Source organism: Lycium ferocissimum, chromosome 8 (assembly GCF_029784015.1).
Source record: "Lycium ferocissimum isolate CSIRO_LF1 chromosome 8, AGI_CSIRO_Lferr_CH_V1, whole genome shotgun sequence".
Taxonomy (NCBI): Eukaryota; Viridiplantae; Streptophyta; class Magnoliopsida; order Solanales; family Solanaceae; genus Lycium; species Lycium ferocissimum.
The window spans coordinates 45,339,014-45,360,675 of NC_081349.1; the positions used below are offsets into that span (position 1 = coordinate 45,339,014).

Consider the following 21,662-nt stretch of genomic DNA (forward strand, 5'->3'; position numbering starts at 1 on the left):
GGTAAATATGGTTGAAATTGGGCCGATAGAAGTTTCAGAATCTGGAGAATCAGTTTTAGTGTTCCCTGGACTTGCAAGCAATGCAGTTAGGCATGAAGAAGTTGGAAATTTTACTGGATTTGATTACAATACAACGGGGGTAGAAGCTATTTCGTAGTTTCCGCATTTGATTACAATACCGGGGTAGAAGGAGCAAAGAAGATCATGCATTCTCCTATTAATCCGAGCAATACACGGGGGTTGAGGGCTCAACACGGTGCAGCCACGAAGGCCGTGAAGGACGGCACAGATTTTTCTCGAATCTAACTTTTCAAGAAGAAGCAAGAATTGAAAACTGTTGGAACCTGTCGCCGTGAAGAATAATTTTAGTTTTGAGCAAGTAAAGAACACAAAAAAAAAAATCTACAATGTCAAATGTGTAGATAAGAATTGCTAGTGGCGAATACGAGCTATGAAGTTTGAGTGTACCGATAGGTTTCGTATTACCACATACCATCACATGCACACATGTGGAGTACAACATCTTACAAGCCATCATCGACACGCAACCGCTGAAATCGTTGCTAAACACATTGAAAATAAGTTTATCGAGCGGAACAGTCTATCTACAAGAGAAATTAAGGAAACAATTCGTGTAGAATTGGGGTGCAAGATTAGTTGTTGGAAGGGTCTGGTGGGTAGTTATATTGCAAATCTTTGACAAGAGGAACACCAGAACACGGATATGAAGTTATAGATAAGTACCATCACATGATTCATGTTATAAATGAAGGAAGCAAGACAGATTTGAAGGTTGATTCTCGTGGCAGGTTCTTGTATTTTTTTGTATCCTATGGAGCTTGGATAAACGGATTTGCTTATACAAGAAAAGTCCTAGCTGTTGATGGAACACATTTGTTTGGAAAGTATGACGGAGTGTTGTTGTCTGCTATGGCGCTGGATACCGAAAATCACATATTCCCCTTGGCATTTTGTGTAGTAAATTCGGAGTGTGATGCCTCGTATCAGTACTTTTTTGAACAATTGCTCGAGATCGTCCCCAACACTAATGAGTTGTGCATAATTTCTTATAGACATTCATCTATAAAGAAAGCAGTTTCAAAGATTTATACTGAAGCTCATTATGGAGCTTGCATGAGGCACCTTGGTGAAAGCATCCGCAAAAACTTTCACTATGGAGATTGGATGCACCATTTTTATGATGCAGCGAAAGCATATCAGAAGGACGAGTTTAATGATCATTTTCAAAAAATCAAAGATTTGGATATGAGCGTCGCTAAATATCTTGAGGATGTTGGTTTTCATAGATGGAGTAGAGCACACTTCCCTGGCAACAGGTACGTTATAAACAACCAAAGGGTTGTTTAAACAAATTATATTTGCTTACACTAAACAACATGAAGTGTTCAAGCATTTTCTGATTGTTTACAGTGCAGATTCTTAGTTAATATGTATGTATTTCTTGATATTCTAGGTATGATGTAATGACCACCAACATTGCTGAGTCAATTAACTCAATGTTCTTGGCGAAAAGAGAATTGCCGATTACTGCTCTATTCAATTCTATAAATAGGAGGTTTGCTCAAAAGTTTCACAAGAGCCATATGGTGTTGGCCAACACATCAACAATATGTATCCCTTTTGCTGAAAGAAAAATAAGAGAAAATGTGACGATAGACAATGCACTATTGGCCCATCAAATAAGCTTCCACAATTTTAGTATCACTGGTCACGGTGCAGTGGCTATGGTTGATCTAAACAATAGAACATGTTTTTGTAGCGAGTTGGGAAAATGAGCAAAAAGGGCTCTTTGAGAGTGGAATGAAGAATAAGGGATTTCTATTTCTTGTTCCTTTTCTTTTGTTATAATCATATAATTATGAAGAGATGGGGTTGAATTAGAATATTTACAAACTTAGGGTTAACAATTAAAGGATCAAAAACTTTTAACAAAACCCCAAAATTCCATCGATTTTACCCATTTTCAAATGCACCAGTTCTTGGTCTTTCTCTCCCTTCTCTCTTCTCTTCTCTTTTCTTTTCCCCATTCCTTCTCCTTTGTTTGAAAATCGAAGGTTGATCAACATTACTTTGCCAGCCTACAAGTTCACCTTGAAGACAATTTTAATTTCAAGGTAATCTTTTTTTTTTTGCCCTGTTTTCCTCTTCTTGCCTCAACTCCGCATCAAAATATAGTTAACTGGAAAACAAGAATGAAATACCTAGAAAACAACATATTTGAGCATGCTTACTCTATTTATTCTGTGTTTCTTTTTATTGTTAAGAAAACATCTCTTCTGTGTTCTCTTTAGGAACTTGTTAGGGACAGTAAATAATACCTAGAATTAATATTAGAACTTGACAGTTGATATTGGTATTTGGATTGTGGTGGGTATATTATTGATTGTTCTCACTTTTCAATTCTTTCTGCATTCAATTTTTTGTTAGATAAAAATTGAGTATTGTTAACTCCTTAAGATAAGCTAAGGTGTTTGATAAATTTTCTAAAAGAATTGGGTATTGTTAACTGCATCTTTTGTTGGTAACCTGGAGATTTCCAGTTGATGTGTAAGCAACTGCATCTTCATTAAACAACATATTGTTGTTTTCACATTGAGAAGGAAGTTGCAAATGTTTCATGTATTTAATTCTGAGGAAATATTAATTTGTTGTATTAGTTATTTTATAGAAATCTATGTTGATTATATATGAAATCTGAATCTACACGAGTTCTATGTGCAAACAATCACACATTGTTTAAACAACTTGTGTTTATTTTATAACTTCGAGAAGTATATTCATTTGGTCTATTTGTTGACAATTTTACGATGCTTTATGTATGCAGATAAAATGGAAAAGAAAATCAAAGAGTTTATAAAAGAAGGCCTAAAGGCTAGGCCAACGAAGAGTGAGTCTCCGCTCGCTTAGAGAAGCGATATAGGTTTCACAAGCTTCCGCTTAACAGAAGAAATGACCTCATCGGCTCGGTTCAAGAGAGAATAAGAAATGCGTAAGATGAGGAATCAATAAAGGTGGTGTTAAGAAGAAATGAAAGTGGAAAAGAAAGTGAAGAAGATGAGGAATCAATAGATCAGGAAGAAGAAAATGAAAGTGGAAAAGAAAGTGTAGAAGATGAGGAATCAACGCATAAGGAAGAAGAAAATGAAAGTGGAGAAGAAAATGTGTGTTACGAGAAATCAACGGACAACAAGAAGAAAATGAAAGTGGAGAAGAAACAAACATGATGTACTTTTCGAACAAAGAAAAAAAAAGTATAACATGATGAGAATGTCATTTGTTCAAGATCAAATTTGAGTGTTTTTTTAAATTATCATTATCGAAAACAAAGAGTAGGTGCGTTTCAAGATCCATTTGTTTTCATTTTCTAGGAAATTAATGCATCAGCTCAAACAATCACGGATGCTTAAACACCTACTAATTGTTTATTGTAAACAAAACAGCTTGTTATTTAAGCATCGACTAGTTGTTTAAACTAATACTGCCATTAAATCAGAGTGTTTGTGGTTTTTTTATACTTTTCATTAATCAACTTTATAATTATGTATGTTTTGGCCGGATGATTCGGTCTCAGTATCAAGTCCATCGATCTTACAAAATATCACTTCAAGACACATTATTCCGTGGCACGGGATTTTCTCGGGAAAGATTTTTGTAAAGTCACCTTTAGGAGGAAAAGCATTTGTTGAATTCGTAGGAGTCTCCGTAGAACAGGTATTTTAGATAGGTTAAAAAAAGTGTTTTGCATTTTCGATATTCCAATGTAGCTTATGAATTTCGGTCGATAGTTCATGGTCTTCTGCTTCGACATATCATTTGTGAGAAAAAGATAGAACTGTGGTTTGAATATGAAAATATTCCTGTTTACTTGGGATTGAGGGAATTTGCCTTGATGACCGGACTACGGTGTCACCCCTTCTTTAGCCGACTAGCCAATGCTTCTCCAGAAGGAAAAAGGTGACACTGTAGTCCCGTCATCAAGGCAAATTCCCTCAATATAAAACAAACAGGCATATTTTCATATTCAAACCACAGTTCCATCTTTTTCTCACAAAGGATATGTCGGAGTAGAAGACCATGAACTATCAGCGACCCAAAATTCACTCGCTACATTGGAATATCAAGAAAATGCCCAAAACACTTTTTTTTAACCTATCTAAAATACCCTGTTCTACCAGAACTCCTCTGAATTCAACAAATGCTTTTCCTCCTAGAGGTGACTTTACAAAAATCTTTCCCGGAAAATCACCGTGCACGGAATAATGTGTCTTGAAGCGATATTTTGTAAGATCAATGGACTTGATGCATTCGGGAACCTCAATATCAGAATCATCAGCAAACTGTACATGATTATAAAGTTGATTAATTAAAAGAAAGTATAAAAAAGCCACAAACATCTGTTGTACTGGTGGTAGTTTAAACAACTAGTCGATGCTTAAATAACAACTGTTTGTTTACAATAAACAATTAGTAGGTGTTTAAGCATCCATATGTTGTTTGAACTGGTCGTAGTTTCCTAGAAAATATGCTGAAACACCTACTCTTTGTTTTCAGTAATGATAATTTAAAAAAACACTCACATTTGATCTTGAAGGGGCAGCATTCTCATCATGTTATACTTTTTTCTTTGTTCGAAAAGTACATCATTATTTGTTTCTTCTCCACTTTCATTTTCTTCTTGTTGATCCGTTGATTTCTCATCTTCTGCATTTTCTTCTCCACTTTCATTTTCTTCTTGTTTATGCGTTGATTTCTCATCTTCTGCCTTTTCTTCTCCACTTTCATTTTCTTCTTCCTTATGCGTTGATTCCTCATCTTCTGCACTTTCTTTTCCACTTTCATTTTCTTCTTCCTGATCTATTGATTCCTCATCTTCTGCATTTTCTTCTTTTCTAACTGAACCACGAGCTGATGAGGTCATTTCTTCTGTTACCTGAGCTTGTGGAAACCTATCTGCTTCTCTAGCAGGAGCAGACTCCTCTTCCGTTGGCCTAGCCTTTTTTCTAGGCCTTCTTTTATAAACTCTTTGATTTTTCTTTTCCATTTTATCTGCATACATAAAGCATCGTAAAATTGTCAACAAATAGACCAAATGAATATACTTCTCGAAGTTATAAAATAAACACAAGTTGTTTAAATAATATGTGATTGTTTGCACATAGAACTCGTGTAGATTCAGATTTCATATATAAACAATATAGATTTTTATAAAATAACTAATACAACAAGTTAATATTTTCCTCAGAATTAAATACATGAAACATTTGCAACTTCCTTCTCAATGTGAAAACAACAATATGTTGTTTAATGAAGATGCAGTTGCTTACACACCAACTGGAAATCTCCAAGTTACCAATAAAAGATGCAGTTAACAATAACCAATTCTTTTAGAAAATTTATCAAACACCTTAGCTTATCTTAAGGAGTTAACAATACTCAATTTTTATCTAACAAAAAAATTGAATGCGTAAAGAATTGAAAAGTGAGAACAATCAATAATATACCCACCACAATCCAAATACCAATATCAACCTCACAAGTTCTAACATTAATTCTAGGTATTTATTTACTGTCCCTAACAAGTTCCTAAAGAGAACAGAGAAGAGATGTTTTCTTAACAATAAAAAGAAACACAGAATAAATAGAGTAAGCATGCTCAAATTTATTGTTTTCTAGGTATTTCATTCTTGTTTTCCAGTCAACTATATTTTGATGTGGAGTTGAGGCGAGAAGGGGAAAATATGAAGAGAAAAAAAAAGATTACCTTGAAATTAAAATTGTCTTCAAGGTGAACTTGTAAGCTGGCAAAGTAATGCTGATCTACCTTCGATTTTCGAATAAAGGAGAAGGAATGGGGAAAAGAAAAGAGAAGAGAAGATAGAAGGGAGAGAAAGAGCAAGAACTGATGCGTTTGAAAATGGGTAAAATCGATGGAATTTTGGGGTTTTGTTAAAAGTTTTTGATCTTTTAATTGTTAACCCTAAGTTTGTAAATATTCTAATTCAACCCCATCTCTTCATAATTATATGATTATAACAAAAGAAAAGGAAAAAGAAATAGAAATCCCTTATTCTTCATTCCACTCTCAAAGAGCCCTTTTAGCTCATTTTCCCTATCCCATATTTTCTTTGGCTTGACACATAGCCACCCCCCTAAACTTGTCAGAATATTCAATTTAGACATTCGAACTAAGGCTTGTTCCAATTGAACACATCAACTCCAATAAAGTGCTTTAATTAGACACCTTTGGTTCAAAACTTGAATTTTTTTGCATGTGTTTTCATTCATCTATTAGGTAGTTAAGTTAATCACATAAAATATGTCATCTCCTTTAATTATATACATCAACCTCCAATAGAAAATGTTTGGGGATTTACGGCTTATTGAGGCGAATGCGTATAGTTAAAGGAGATGGCATATTTTATTTGGTTAACCTAACTACCTAATAGATGACTGAAAATATCTAAATTGGAACACTTCAATAGAAGTTGAGGTGCCCAACTTGAACAAGGCTTAGTTCAAGTGTCTAAATGGTGGCAAGTTGTATTAAGCCCTTTTCAAATTACCATGATAGAATTATTTCTTTTGCCATTTCCTTCATCCATCTCCAAATATAAATGCTCTACTAATCAATCTCAGATGCTCGCTCGTTTTTTATGTAACTACACACAAGCATTTTTTCCCGGTTTTGTTTGGAAAAACGTATGAAATTCAGTAGGATACATTAGTATAAACAGGGGCGATCTAGAATTGATGATATGAGTTCGAATGTTTCTTCTAATCATTTACTTACATCTTTCCATAAAATAATTTCATTTTTTCGCACCGTCTTCTTTCCTTTTCGCATGTTTTAAACGGTAAGTATTTCCAAAGCTTTTCGCTAATACTCCCTCCAGTTCAAAATATGCATCCCACTTAGCTTTTTTATTTTGGTTCAAAATAAGACACTTACATAGTTAAAGAAGTAATATTATTTTTTCAAATTTACCGCAATTTACTCAAAGGCAATAAATAAACAAGAGTTACATTAATTAAAAGACAATTTAGTCAAAATACCTATATCTTTCTCTAAGAATTAGTGTTTCTTAAAGAGTGTGAAAAAAGGCTAAGCGTACAACTTCGAATGGAAATGGAGGGAGTAGGAAAGCAAAGTATTGCTATCCAAGTTTTAAGTGTTCTACTTTGAATAACGTGCAAACTCAATGGTCGCTTAGTACACACGGAGGTTTTGCAAGGAAATATCTCATTGCTGAATCAGAAACCCCAAGTAATCAGACCCAACAAAAGAGAAAAGGTCACACAAAATCAATCAGATGTAACTTGCTAATTCTGTTACTATATCATAGGAGCATTGATTCTGCCAAATTGTGTATGGAATGGCAAGACACGGCATTCAATATATACTCATACAAGCAAGAGGTTTTCTATGCATTAGTACCGTCGATAAGACTAGCCACACAAGCAGCAGCCTTTACCAAATCACTACTTATAACTACTACGAGAACAATTACATGTCGAGGCAAAAAAATCACGGCTGCCTATCCCTATACGCAAATCGTGGTGAACGAGAAGTGATGAAACTGGAAGCTTGTGTAGTTGTGTTTATTTAGACCATGCAACTGAATCAATCTCAGCTTGAGCAGCCCTGTACAACTCAAGTCTCTTTGCCAGAGAGAGGCGACGCTGCATAATTGCTGGATCCTCATCCAACAACTTACCCAGCTGTTTGCCCTGCAAAACGGAAAAGGGGGTAGTATGTGAACATTACTATCAATGTAAGTCATATCATTGCTACAATCCTTGCCTAAATCAGAAAGAGTTTCAGAGGTAGCTGAAGAAATGAGGCTGAGTCTCACCTCCTTCTTGCCTAAATCAGCGAAGAAATGGTCAAGCAAGCTGCGTTTGGCCTCCCGTACTTGACCATAAACTACAGACTTCGGAATTGAATTCCTCAAAGTAGCACAAACCATATTGACATAAGACAAGACATTTGACCCTGTCCAAAAAAGGAAGCTAAGACGTTACCCCAAAAGATGTTGCAAGGGAAAAGATCTTACATGACTATTTTACGAGTAATTATCAGTAAATCTAAGAGCATTTATCAAAATACTTCAGAAATCAAAGAATTAACGGGTGATTGCTAGTTCAGAACTCACCTATCCTTCGAAGATAGGAATCATTATAGCGGTCAAAAATAGAATGTGTTGGATTCCCTCCCTTCTCCATATCTTGAGGAAGCTTTCGGAAGAAATCTACGGTCAGGTAACTACACTCCATTTCAACCAGCTGAAGAGTTGCTTTTTTGCTTTCATCCCTCATCCTTTCTAATGATTCAACAGCTGCATTGCTGACCTCTACTCGTAGGGAGGGATACTGCTTTAGCTCCTGCACATAGAGGAAGCATGTGTTCAGTTGTTAAACCCTTAACACACCAAAATAATTAAAAAGCAATTTATGTATCATTAACTCAGAACAGTAATTAGAAACGGTAGGGAACTTGCCGGAGTCTCACTGATTGCCTTGTGAATCAGTTCCTTCAGTATAGCATGAACCTGCAATCATCCCAAAGGAAATAATTTAGTACTCCATGATTTGTTTGCTCAACTGTACAAGATTTTTTCCATAATGACAGAGAAAAACCTCCCATACTAAGCAGAAAATACCTCAGACAATATTTCGTAATCTTCACAGCATCTAATTAAAGTCAGAATAGTCAGATTAGCTGATTAAATTTGAAGGAATCTACAAGATTAAATATAGATAAATAAATTTTCTATCTTCCACTACTTTCTCGTTTTCTATAGCTAACACTCTCCTTTTTAGTCAGTCCCAAAAAGAATTGACATATTTCTATATTTAGAAACAACTTCTCATTTTACCCTTAATGAGATGATTTATAGCCACACAAATATCTATGGCTTATTTTAGACCATAAGTTTCAAAAGTCTTCCTTTCATTCTTAAACTCCGTACCCAGTCAAACACCTTCACATAAATTGAGACGGAGAGAGTAGGAAGTTAACAAGATTTGTAGGTCAAGTTGACATGGAGGGAAAAAATCGGATAGGGACAAGGGTTCAGCCCAAGAGTTTGTCCTCTGCAATCTTTCCTAATATAATACCCCCTCCATCCCGTGTTATATGGCTCGCTTTCCTTTTTGGTCCATTCCAAATGATTTGACACCATTCTATATTTGATATCTCTTTAATTTTGAATTTTTAACATTCACATCTTTCCCTTAATGATGCGCTCCTTCAGAGGAATTGACATGGAATGCTCTTCTAAGGGTAGCTTTGGCATGTTATATATATTTAGTTTACACGTCAAAGGTCTTTCTTCATATTTAGATAATCAAGAAAGATCACACACAGCAAATCAAAAGAAGGATGTCCATTAAGCACAATAGTTCAACAGCAGCAGGAATTTACACATATCTACTTTCCTCAATTATTAATTGGTTGACATTATTGGGAAAATGATTCCCAACCATGACAGCAGCAGGAATTTACACATATCTACTTTAATTATTAATTGACATTTTTAACAAATGATCCCAACCATCTTTCACTTGCCAATGTCCAGCTTAACTTCCTATTTCAAAAATAGTTTCCTAGGAATTGACATGGAATTTGAAACCATGGTTTGAAACCATGAGATGAAACCAACGTTTGGACATGCATTTATATAAACCATATTTCAAAAAATTTAAATATAAAATTTGACCCATAAGTTTATATTCTTCAAAAAAGACCCATTAGTTGGTAGATATTTTTAAAATTACTCACACACATTTACCAACCTCATTAACTTTCAGCAACCTTTATGTCCAACCTTATTTATGCACAATTTAGTCTCCAACCTCATTACTATTCATGTTAAATTTTCGATTTTTACTAAATATCAATTGATGTTATATTTTAAGGAAAGGCTCAATTTATTTTGTTATAAACAACTTGCTCATTTGAAGATTGTATAAGAATTGGGAATGTTTTAATAATTTTCACAACTTGTGGGGTTTTCACATAAGAGAAAATATAACTTGCCAATGCATGTCCAAACATGATTTCAAACCATGGTTTCAAACCATGTCCAAACGTTTCCTAATATCATTTTGTTTAGTAGTTTGTACTTTGTCCAGTAATGCCAACTTTGAGCAGTCACCTATTATCAAAGCTGCAACACTCAGAAAAAACTGGCATTCTCAGAATGAACGTTGTACTCATTTAGTATAGTGGCAAAGGGGGTTAGAAAATGCTATAGGTTGCAGATTCGACTCCCAATTATGCATTTTGGCCTCTTTTTTTTTGTTTTTTTTTTTTTTTTTAATTTAAAATTGGTGAAATTCCTTCCCCTGCTACTACACACCTCACTACTCCATATAGAAGCCTGGAACGTAAACTAAGGAAAGGCAGCAACAACAATTAAGCGTCAATGTCAATTTAGTTGGGCCCACTATAAGAACCCTCATTATCCAGCTTGCTCCATTAGCGGACCTGTTTCATTCCAATTCTCAATGATTTGAGTCTCTAATACTAGAGTGGAAAGCCCAAAAAAGGACAAAGAAGAAGCAATGGCTGATGAAAAGGGGTTCATCAAAAAATGGCTGAAGAAAAGGGGACATCTAACCCACTCAACAACAACAACAACATACCCAGTGTAATCCCACAAGTGGAATCTAGGGAGGGTAGGATGTACGCAGACCTCACCCCTACCGTTGTGGGGTAGAGAGGCTGTTTCCGATAACCCCCTCAAAAAAGATAATAAAGCTAGATGAAACCATTATAGGGGCTTCATCAAACGACGACTGACGAAAAGGGACATCTAAACCACTTAGAAAAGATAATAAAGCTAGATTAATCCATTATACACAGTGCAACTTATAATAGTATATTTTGGGTACATACAACAGGGGGCAAAAATCCATACCGCATCAACAGCTGCTTCAGCAGGACCCTTCATAGAAACTATGGAAGATTCAATGAGACGACGATATCCTTGTTCGGGAGCTATCAAATGCGGTTGATAACCATCTGCTTCAGTTATAAGTTTCCTTACATTGTCCATTGAAAGTTGCTTGTCAAATTGCAATCTTTTCAATGCAGCTGGGAGCTGATTATCAAAGACGTAATATATTTTATCACCTCCTGGTCGACTGTGACATTCAGACATCATAAAAACAAGCTTAGACCACATACAGATATAGTTTACTTGGATATGTTAACGGAAAAAAAAAAACATGGAACCACTTACACTCCATCAAGATGTTCTTTGAAATTTCCATCAAAACTACGACAGATTTCCATTATCATGTACAATTTTCCCTGATTAGAACATGCAAAATGAGGATATGACATATGATTCACAAGAACAAGAACAATAAAAGCAGACTCGTATTCTACAAACTAATGAAAGTACAAAGAGATGAAACAAATCAATCAGCTCTAGCTAGAGAGTAAATCGCCTCACAGGGTCAATAACCAATACAAAAGAAAGGTAGAGATTTAAATAGGATACTTACTCCTGCATCCGTGGCAATGGGTTTTCCGAGACGGCTCAACTCAGTTTCTAGCTCAAGTATAGTTTTGTTGATAAGAGACTGGAGACCTGGAATCCGAGACTTGATAACAGACTCCAAATGCTAAAAATGTAGACAGAAAATCAAAGAAAAAAGTTAACTATCCAGCATAAACCATAACTACAAGTCTTCATTTGGAGCACCAAGAGCACTTCCATTGGAGACAGAAGAGTGAAATAAGTTGAAAAATGCTCTCGTGTAAAAAACAAAATAATAAAAGTTCATGAGCGCCAAACCCTGAATACTAATTCAATAAGAAAGAATACGACATACTTTCGACAGAACTTTCCCAAGATGTTCTGAACCCATCCTGTGGGCGAGATGCCGGTACTCAGGAGTACTAGAAAAGTACTCTCTCTCCCTACGCCTAGCAGCAATCATATCCACATTTTTGTTTATATCAGCTTGTGAACGATTGACAACACCAATCCATGGAAACTGTAGCTTATATGCTTTTCCTTCCAACATCTGGAAATCCAAGAATATGATTTAGAATAATTAACAATTGATAATATTTGTAAATAAATAATACTCGGTGTAACTTTTTCCTGTAAACTGTGACAGACATCTTGATGGCAGCATAAGTTTTAACCGGAAAGCATAAACAATAGGAATGTGAATTAAACGGTGGATACCGACAGACACATTTGTAGAACAAGTAAAGATAGGATTACGATATGATTACAATTTTTGCTCATACAAATATCAAGCGGGCATGAAGAAGTGCCTTTGTTTATTCCAAAAGGTAGTATTTTAAGACACTCAGACTAAGAACACAAAGGATCGGCTCTCAATGTCCAAAATCATAAAATTCAAAGAAGAGTACTCTAGTAGAGTGATTGACAAAATCAGAACATTCATCCTCTACATCGTGCCATGGGCATTCCCTTAATTTCTTTACTTATAATAACCACTCAAGTAGTATCTCCTAATGTATTATCACAAGATCTGATCGATAACTCTTCATCCAATATGAGAAAATTTATTCACTTAGATACTACAACTACTAATCTACTACAACATTAAACAACAAACAACAAAATTGATATTTGTACTATATCAAACTAGAATTAGAAACCATGATCACCTTAACCCAATTAAACTCATATTACATAAGTTCTCCAAAAACTAGTAAAATTATGAAACTGTATTCATCCCTCTGTTCCATTTTATGTACAGAGGGGTTCCTTATCTCTTCACGGAAGCTTCAGCATTTCTCTTTATATAAAGATACTTCCCCATTTTTTCCAATGTAATCATCCCTCTATCCCATTCTATGTAGCAGTATTCCCTTGTTAGTTCATTCCAAAAAGGAATGGCACCTTTCTCTATGTGGTAACAATCTAACTTTAAATTTCGCATTTACCAGTAATGACATGCTTTTATAGAAATGTCATAACAGGTTTAGACTATAAGGCCCAGAAGTCTTTTTTGTTTCTTAAACTTCGTGTCAAGTCAATTTTTTTATTTCGAGTAAAAGGTAACTTTGTATTCACACAAAAATTGAACACAGGAATGAACAGAGGGAGTACAATTAATGGCATGACACCGAAAAAAGAAAAAAAAAAGCTACATGTACGTACAAGCTCCCTATCAAATTTAGAAAATCAACTTATGACATAAATTTGAGACCCAAAGGGGGAATAAAAAGACTGAAAGCAACTTGTCTCTAGCTTTATCTAAAGGATACCAAAACATGTGAGGAGGCTCATACTCATATATGCTCAATTAAGCTACATGAAAGTAAAAATCCATGTTCCAACAAGTAGAATTGCAGTAATTATTATTAACCAAATAAATGCTTACATCAACAGCATTGGTACCCTTATCCATGAGATCAATCTTGGTCAGAACTCCAAATGTCCTTTCTCCTGAGATAAGTGGCCAGATACTGAGTCAAAAGAGCGTTAAAGATGAAATTCTTCTTGATGAGTAAATCTTGACTGAGAATGAACTACAATGTAAAACTAACATCGTGGTAGCACATTACCACACAAGGAAAAGACGAGAAGAGTCAGAAGATAGCAAAGGGCCTGAGATCATGAATCTAGACAAACTTAAACTACATTATTTGCTCAATAAAAAATGATCACAAATGAGTGCGAGAACCGATAGTTCTCTGAGTTGTACAAGATAGTTGAATTGACATATGCACAACAAGAAACAATTTGCAAAACGACAAGTAGAAGGTAATCAATACTTGAGTAAAGATAAACTTAAAATAAAAAAGCACATCTCACTAGACTTCACTAGCAGTGATTGTGTTTTGGCAGGTAATTAAGAAAACAGGAATGGTCTTTCTTGCTTTCATTTTTTTTCTTTTTCTTTTTGGATAAGTAAGAAAACAGTGATGGTCTTTCTTTTCATCAAAAGAAAAGAACTTACGCACTGGATAAACTTGAAAAACTTTTAGGGCCTCAACCATTGGAGCTTTGCCACAGTAAATGAGATAAGTAAAAGTATGAGACATATTTTGTTTTGAAGGTCTATGTTGTATTAAGTTTCTTAACTGTTGTTCACATCGAAGAATGTGACACTGGGAAGTTGATATTGGATAAGAGACTTCAATTTGCTTCAAGAAATACATTAAAGAAGATATAGAAGTCATATGAGTTAAATCTTCGAATCATAGTCAGTGAACCTAGGGGTAAAAATGCAGTAATTTAGATGAAGTGGAATAGCCTCAGAATTCTGTTTTAGATGAAGTGAAACTACAATCGCTTGTCTAAGAAGATACTGTTAAAACAGGACATGAAGGAGTGGAATAGGGACGTCTTTGGAAGGGTAGAGGTTAAGATGAGGGAGCTCATGAACGAAATGAAAGATCTAGAACAAATGGAGGGGTGTAGAAAAATAAGAAATGAGGAAGTGAAAGAGGAGTTAGCAATTTCGACAATAGCTTGGGAGACTAGCTGAAAACTATACAACTAGAACAATCTGTTTGAAAGAGGAGGGTCCAATAAAAAGCTCTTTCATAGGGTGGCAATAGCAAATAGAAGAAAGAACTTAGTGGAGTCAACAGAAGTGGGGGGAATGGTTTATGAAGATGAGGAAGAGGTCAAGGGGGACGGTAGCGGTTTTTATTCCCTAGTGTATGAAGAAAAGAGACCAAAGTTGGGAGGATAGAGTTTAACCAAATAGGCGAGAAAATGAAAAAGTGGTTGGAGACTGGAGAGTAGAACAGTAGAGGAGTTTAGGGAAACTGAAGAATTGTGCGGAAGATAAAGCATCGAACCGGAGGACTTCACTCTAACCTTTTCCCGAAATGTTGGGGTGTCATGAAGGAAGACAACATGAAGACTGTTACATCATTCCAGAAATCAGGGAAGTTTGGAAGAGCCCCAATGCATCTTTCATTGCACCACCCAAAAGGAGGAGGGAGCCTCAAATATTAAGCAATATGGACCTATCAGTCTAGTAGGAAAAATCGACAAAGTCAATTTTAAGATGGTCTCAAGTATATTAAAGAAGGTCTCAATGATACAATGTCTCACTCTTAGAATGTGTTTGCGTTTGTGGAGCGCAGATAAATTCTAGATGCAGGATTGGTAGAAAACGAGGCAGTGGCTTCTTGAATGCTAGTTGGATCTAGAGAATGTGTATGACCACGTGAATTGGAGCTTTTTGAACTTTGTGATGCTAAAGATTGGTTTAGGAGAAACGTAGAGGCGGTGGATAAAGTTTTTCATGTCTACACTAAAGTGGTCAGTTTTTTTATACAAGTGGTATACCAAAAAGTAGAGGATCTACAACAAAACATGATTCTCTATGGAAGACACCCAATCATCTATACAAATTGGAATCTCAAGGGTGCACAATAAAGCAATCAGAGACAAGATGCTATTCCTTAAATGTACAAAATCATTTTCAACCCCCTCAAACAGGAGTTTTTATCAATTAAAGTTGTCAGCTCTCATCAATTAAAGCCCATGTTGTTTTATCAGAGCTATAGGGCCTTGAGACGAGGGATCTTTTAATTTCCACACTATTTATATTGGTACCGGAGGCACTGAGTAAGATGATGAACGAAGAGGACATTGCAGATTACTTAAAGGGCTTCAAGGCAGGGGTAGGAGAGAATGATAACTTCAAGATCTCCCACCTTGTTGCAGACAACAGGACAACAGTTAGCTTACCTGAGACAGGTCTTCATAGGGCCTCGAGTAGTTGAGTTCAGCGCTGAAAATCAACCTAAAGAAGTGCGAAATCATCCCAATTGAGGATGTGGCAACATTGAACAACTAGCACAGGTGTTTAATTGCAAAATATGAATACTCCAAACTACTACTTAGTGCTCGGAACCTACTAACTAAAAGAGTGGACAAGAGATTAGTTGGGTTTGCAGCAAGGGTATCATACTATTGAAGGAACGGAAATTTTGATCAAGAGTACACTATCAAGCATTCCGACTTATTACAGGTTCATAATGCACGTAGCAGCTTCTGTTAAAGTGTATAATTTGCCTAACAGTAATTAACCAAAACAACTGTGATAACCAGATACAACTACTTCTCACCAATAAAAGAACATGTCCATTAACACATACAGAACAATCTAGAGATAGAGGCTAGGAAAATTATACGAAGAAAATTCCCAGACACTGACCTTTAGGGTCTACTTCACGAGAAATCTTGATTGCGTCCGATGTTGCGAGATCTTGATTCGCAGGGGAAATTGCAAGAATAATACAATTGGGCTGCAATGTCAACAAAACAGAAGGCAGTGACTTTCACAAGTATGAAGAGTAAATTGAGATCTTTAAAAACATTTTAGATGTTTCTTGACATATTAGAGCAAAGCATAGCAAACTAATGAAATACTAGAGAACTGCAGTATTACTGTTTTCCAAAATGTGAACACAATGCACTGGAACATTTTCTCGTGGATAAAAGACAAGTATAACTGACCTTCTCAATATACGACCGGACCATGTCTTCAATGTCTTGCACAATGCTCTCAGGCTGTCCCTCTACATAAATTCAATGGACAGAATTTCAATTCTGCAACAGTTTTTTTTTTTTTTTTTGAAAACAAGAGCTATTTATCAATGCAAAGCAAGTTCAGGTCCGTTATATGAGTCCTCAATATACCTTTTGCTCCATTTGAACCCGTTAGTTTCAATAGTTCCTTTTGAAATTAATGACACAAAATGAACAGAAACCCTTATACTCACCAACTGCTACTTTTGTAAGTCCAGGAAGATCAACCAGAGTCAAGTTCACAACTGCCACGACAAAAATCCAAAATAAGTGGATGAAGTAGTAAATGTCAAGGCAATGTAAAATTAGAATTGAATGAGTAGAAAATCTTTTCTCGGACTTTTTGGGTAACTATACAATGTATTGGCGCTACAAAAATGCTGCAACTCCGGCAAGTAATATTAGAAGTCTAAGCCTAACTGGAAACAAATTGTAAAAAACACCTTTCAACACGAAATGGGCTTTGAATGTATAACTGAAAAGGCAATATTAGCAATAGTAAAGTATAGACAACAAAGGAATTCACCAGAAAACTATCCACTATATGTGATTTTAAAGCAATTTTCCAGACAGCTATCAGATGCAACAGCTTTTTAGCTGCTAGTATCTGAATACATAATTGTGGGAGAAACAATTAACACCAGTCTTCAGTTAAATAGATGTCAATAGTTTTTTGCAATCAAATTCAACCTCATCCTACAAATTTAAACATCCTTGATTTTAAAGCAATTTTCCAGACAGCTATCAGATGCAACAGCTTTTTAGTTGCTAGTACCTGAATACATTAATTGTGGGAGAAACAATTAACACCAGTCTTCAGTTAAATAGATGTCAATATTTTTTTGTAATCAAACACACACACACACACACACATCAACAACCTTTATCCAAAAAACAAAAAAAACCGACAACCTCAAATGGACTTACAAATACACCATTAAAAGCAATTGAATTGCACAAACAGAGAATGAAAAGCTCTTCATACCATTTGGAGAATATATACTGAGATAAATTGGCACACTAGAAATCTGTCTGCTGCTGCGGCCTGTCTCTCGATCAGTCTCATCAGAAATCTCCTTTCTCACAGCAGCTGAAAGACACATATAAGACTTAGAAGCAAAACGAACAGACCAAAGTGAAAGAATGTTGAGGAAAAGCTTACTGATGGGTGCTACATGCAGAAGATGAAAACTAGAATTGAGCAAATAATGTGGTAGTATTGCTTGTCCAAAAACTCACCAAAATCAGTAAACCTCTTCCTTGGTAGGTGTCCAAATTCTGCATATTCTCTACCTTCATCTATCCGATGAAGCTGTAGGACAAGGGGGCGGCGGGTGACAATTCCTGTACATGATATGTCAGTGATTTGGTACTATTAAAGTTTTCATCTAGATTCCAATTGATGGAATTATTACCCGATCCACGAGGCAAAAAATCTTTTCCAACAATGCTCTCAAGCACTGAAGATTTCCCAGAACTCTACAAGTCATCCAAAAAGATGGAGTTAAGCAAAATAAACGCAAGATAAACCTACAAATCTACGGTGTCAATAGTTTTTGGAAGACATTAAGTACACAATATAAGATAGATTATCATCACATGATACAGGTCATGCACACCACCATTAGAAAACTATTAGCATGCACCCAAGTTTTAGTTGAGCAGAAAGACATTGGATCACTCACGTCCGGACCCAAACGTCCATTCTCCACAACAGTCATTGTACATTTGCATAGAACGCACACTCAGAAACGTATCAAGGTATGGAACAGCACGTTGATAGCATCGATGTCAAGCAGCTCATAAAACTTCATCAGTACGACAAGCCATATACCACATATTACATTCAGGTTCTAAATTTTATAAAACAAACAATAATACCATGCCCGAAATGAACCAAAATTCTTAAAGCCTCAACCCAAATAAAGCTAGAAAAAACTTGGTCCTGAATAATTCAAATAACATATATACTCGGTTCTGGCTCCCTCAATCCCTTTTGAGACAGTCCAAAATGTATATTTCTATATAACTTTACAACTCTCAAGAAGTCAAATTCCTTAATAAACTATTAAATTTAAAACTTATAATATGATGCTTTTTCTATCAATCTAAATTCACAAATATTTTTTCACTATCACTAATGTATTATATAAGTCAAATAAATATCCAGTCAAATACCATCACATAACAAAAAATTGAGAGCATATATTGATTAATAAATGTGAAACCTACTAATATGAGGATTTCAGGACGAATGTTATCGGATCAAGCTGAGGCAAGTAATCAAGAGCCGTAGATATCATTCCACGACAAAACTTTCAGTTAAAATATAGCAGAAATAACCAAAAGTGAACAAATACAACTACTTATAGAACATCAACATAGGAACATAAAAGTTCAAAAAGAACAATCAAATGAAAGGAGTACAATACAAAGCGCAGATCTGACTTCAGCGAACACGCAAACTAACAAACTAAGCTCGCCAAAGATGAACGCAGTTTCAAACAAAGTGATAACGAACAAAAAGACCAATCGCCAGCTAAAATTTTCAGATTCATACGAAAAACGCCGCAACCGATTTGTTAAACGAAACAAAATTTGAGTTGCTTCATAGAACTCGACTAAACAAATTAAAAGAGAAACGAAACAGAGTATGAAAATAGAGAAGCTAGATGTGTGAAATGACAAAAAGTGGAACAAACAACAATTACTCATATAAAATAGGAGCATAAAAGTACGAAAACACAATCAAATGAAAGGAGTACAATACAAAGCGCAAATCTGACTTCTACGAACACGCAAATTAATAAATTCAATCTCACTAAAGACGAACAAAGATTCAAACGAAGTAATAAAATTCAAAAAGTCCAAAAGTAGAAGCAACGCAGATAATGGAACAAATAGCAACTAGTTACAGAAAATAGGAACATAAAAGTACAAAAACACAATCAAATTGAAAAGAGTACAATACAACACGCAGATTTGACTTCAATCAACACGCAAATTAACAAACTCAAGCTCATTAAAGACTAACAAAGATTCAAACGAAGTAATAACGTTCAAAAACACCAATCCCCAGCTAACATTTTCAGATTCATACATAAAACGCCCCAATAAGCAGAAATTCAAGCTCACTATAGACGAACAAAGATTCAAACGAAGTAATAACGAACAAAATTACCAATCGCCAGCTAATATTTCCAGATTCATACATAAAACACCGCAGTAAACAGAATTTGAGCTGCCTCATAATACTGGACTGAACAAATTAAAAGAGATATCATTCCACGACAAAACTCCCAGTTACAATATAGCAAGAAAATGAACAAAACTGAGCAAATAGCAACTACTTTTAGTAAAAAATAGGAACATAAAAGTATGAAAACACAATCAAATGAAAGAGTACAATATAAAGCGCAGATCTGACCTAATTCACGCTCACTAAAGACGAGTGAAGATTCAAACGAAGTAATAACGTTCAAAAAGTCCAATCGCCAGCTAACGCCGCAATTAACAGAAATGAACACTGCTTCATACTACTAAACTGAACAAATTAAAAGGAAAACTAAACAAAATATGAAAATAGAGAAGCGAAAAATATAGCAAGCAAAATGACCTAAAGTGGAAGCAACAGAGATAATCGAACAAACAATAGAAAATATGAGGATAAAAGCACAAAAACAAAATCAAATTAGAGAGCACAATATAACGCACAGATCTGACCTAATTCAAGGTCACTAAGTAATAACGAACAAAAAGTCCAATTCTAGATTCATACATAAAACGCCACAATATAAACACAAATTGCGCACTACTAGAGGGAAGGGTAGATGTGACACCTGTCCACCGACAACAGCGATAGTAGGCAAAGCATCCCAAAGAGTGGGTAATGAACTCTCTTCACCATGATCTCCAAGTGCAGTACAAGCTCTTTGTAATCTGTTTACTAATGCTATTAGATTATCCATTTTCTACTTATCAGAGTCAAAGATCGGCGACTACGTTTGACTATCAATTAGATCAAAAGAGCAGAAGATAAACAGAGCGCTTTCGCGATGTTTCGGTGCAGGTATCTGAACTAAGATTTTGAAATTGAAATTAGAAAGTTTCTTTATTTAGCATTTGAACGGAAAACCGCTGAGACATATGATAGAATAAAAAATTAAAAAACAAAAAGTAATAAAAATGGCAGTCCATCCGACATAATTTAAGGGCTCGTTTGGTATGATAGATAGATGGATAAATGTCAAAAATACATTTTGGATAAAAGATAACTAATTACTGGATAGGTTTTTTTATCCATTATCCCAATTTGATTGGAATAAATGATTGGACAAGATAACTAATTCTAAATTAAAGGCGGATTAGTTACGGGACTATAGTGTTTTTTTATCCCATGGTTTCAAACTATGTTTGGACATGTAATTTGAATATCTTAAGTTGTATTTTCTCTTATAGACATAAAAATCCACAAGTTATGAAAACTATCAAAACATTCTCAATTCTTATACAATCTTATCAAATGAGCAAGTCATAATTCATAACAAAATTAATACACTGCTAGAAGGTCTTTCTAAAATATACAACATCAATTGATCAAATTTTAGTTCAATAACAATGAAAATTAACATGAATAGTAATGTAACTACTCTTTAATATAATCCTCCCACATGATAGACATAAATAAAGGTTGGTGGAAGTTAATGAGGTTGGTAAATGGTTCGTGGGAGTAATTGTTAAAAATATTTACCAACTTATGGGTCCTTTTTTATAAAATATAAACTTATGAATCAAGTTTTATATTTAAAACTTTTGAAACCATGGTTTGAAACCCCAAATCATGCCTTTTTAGATGATTTTGGGTTTCATACCATGATTTGAAACCATGATATGAAATGCATGTCCAAACGCTGATTTCATTTCATGGTTTCAAACCGCATCTCTAAACGCCTACTTAGTTTAGCATTTGAATGGAGAACTGTTTAGGCATACGAGGGTAAAAATTTACGACTCTCTCTCCTAATTTATGTGGTTTAGGCATAAAATTTTAAAAGGGAAAAAAGACTTTTAAAAATTATGGCTTAAAATAAA

The 21,662-nt window shown here is 35.0% G+C and overlaps 3 protein-coding genes across 3 annotated transcripts; 1 reads left to right on the top strand and 2 right to left on the bottom strand.

Annotated features, from left to right (window-relative positions):
• The first annotated feature begins 750 nt into the window (after window positions 1–750).
• LOC132066415 (uncharacterized) lies at window positions 751–1,796 on the top strand. Its single transcript, XM_059459729.1, has 2 exons — window positions 751–1,337; window positions 1,475–1,796. Exons 1-2 carry the CDS (start codon window positions 751–753, stop codon window positions 1,794–1,796), a joined length of 909 nt encoding a protein of 302 aa, XP_059315712.1.
• Window positions 1,797–3,981: 2,185 nt separating this feature from the next.
• LOC132067003 (uncharacterized) lies at window positions 3,982–5,918 on the bottom strand. Its single transcript, XM_059460171.1, has 3 exons — window positions 5,783–5,918; window positions 4,599–5,067; window positions 3,982–4,358 (listed from the first exon to the last, which is right to left on the bottom strand). Exons 2-3 carry the CDS (start codon window positions 5,060–5,062, stop codon window positions 4,241–4,243), a joined length of 582 nt encoding a protein of 193 aa, XP_059316154.1. The 5' UTR covers window positions 5,063–5,067; window positions 5,783–5,918; the 3' UTR covers window positions 3,982–4,240.
• A 1,409-nt stretch (window positions 5,919–7,327) lies between these two features.
• Window positions 7,328–20,606, bottom strand: LOC132068602 (dynamin-related protein 5A-like). The gene is made up of 16 exons (XM_059462237.1): window positions 20,411–20,606; window positions 17,987–18,050; window positions 17,811–17,915; window positions 17,557–17,661; window positions 16,766–16,816; window positions 16,500–16,561; window positions 16,198–16,288; window positions 13,399–13,463; window positions 11,866–12,060; window positions 11,536–11,655; window positions 11,268–11,338; window positions 10,944–11,169; window positions 8,520–8,570; window positions 8,175–8,403; window positions 7,875–8,014; window positions 7,328–7,749 (listed from the first exon to the last, which is right to left on the bottom strand). Exons 1-16 carry the CDS (start codon window positions 20,537–20,539, stop codon window positions 7,621–7,623), a joined length of 1,833 nt encoding a protein of 610 aa, XP_059318220.1. The 5' UTR covers window positions 20,540–20,606; the 3' UTR covers window positions 7,328–7,620.
• Between the last annotated feature and the right edge of the window lie 1,056 nt (window positions 20,607–21,662).

Bases quoted from the DNA above. Each gene is read 5' to 3' on its own strand.
- LOC132066415 (XM_059459729.1), top strand. From the start codon at position 751: ATGATTCATGTTATAAATGAAGGAAGCAAGACAGATTTGAAGGTTGAT. The intron at 1,338-1,474 runs GTACGTTATAAA...TTGATATTCTAG, and splicing joins GCACACTTCCCTGGCAACAG to GTATGATGTAATGACCACCA.
- LOC132067003 (XM_059460171.1), bottom strand. From the start codon at position 5,062: ATGGAAAAGAAAAATCAAAGAGTTTATAAAAGAAGGCCTAGAAAAAAG. The intron at 4,359-4,598 runs GTGAGTGTTTTT...AATCATGTACAG, and splicing joins CTGCCCCTTCAAGATCAAAT to TTTGCTGATGATTCTGATAT.
- LOC132068602 (XM_059462237.1), bottom strand. From the start codon at position 20,539: ATGGATAATCTAATAGCATTAGTAAACAGATTACAAAGAGCTTGTACT. The intron at 16,817-17,556 runs GTATGAAGAGCT...TTGTCGTGGCAG, and splicing joins CAGTATATATTCTCCAAATG to TTGTGAACTTGACTCTGGTT. The intron at 11,339-11,535 runs GTAAGTATCCTA...TGTTCTAATCAG, and splicing joins CCATTGCCACGGATGCAGGA to GGAAAATTGTACATGATAAT.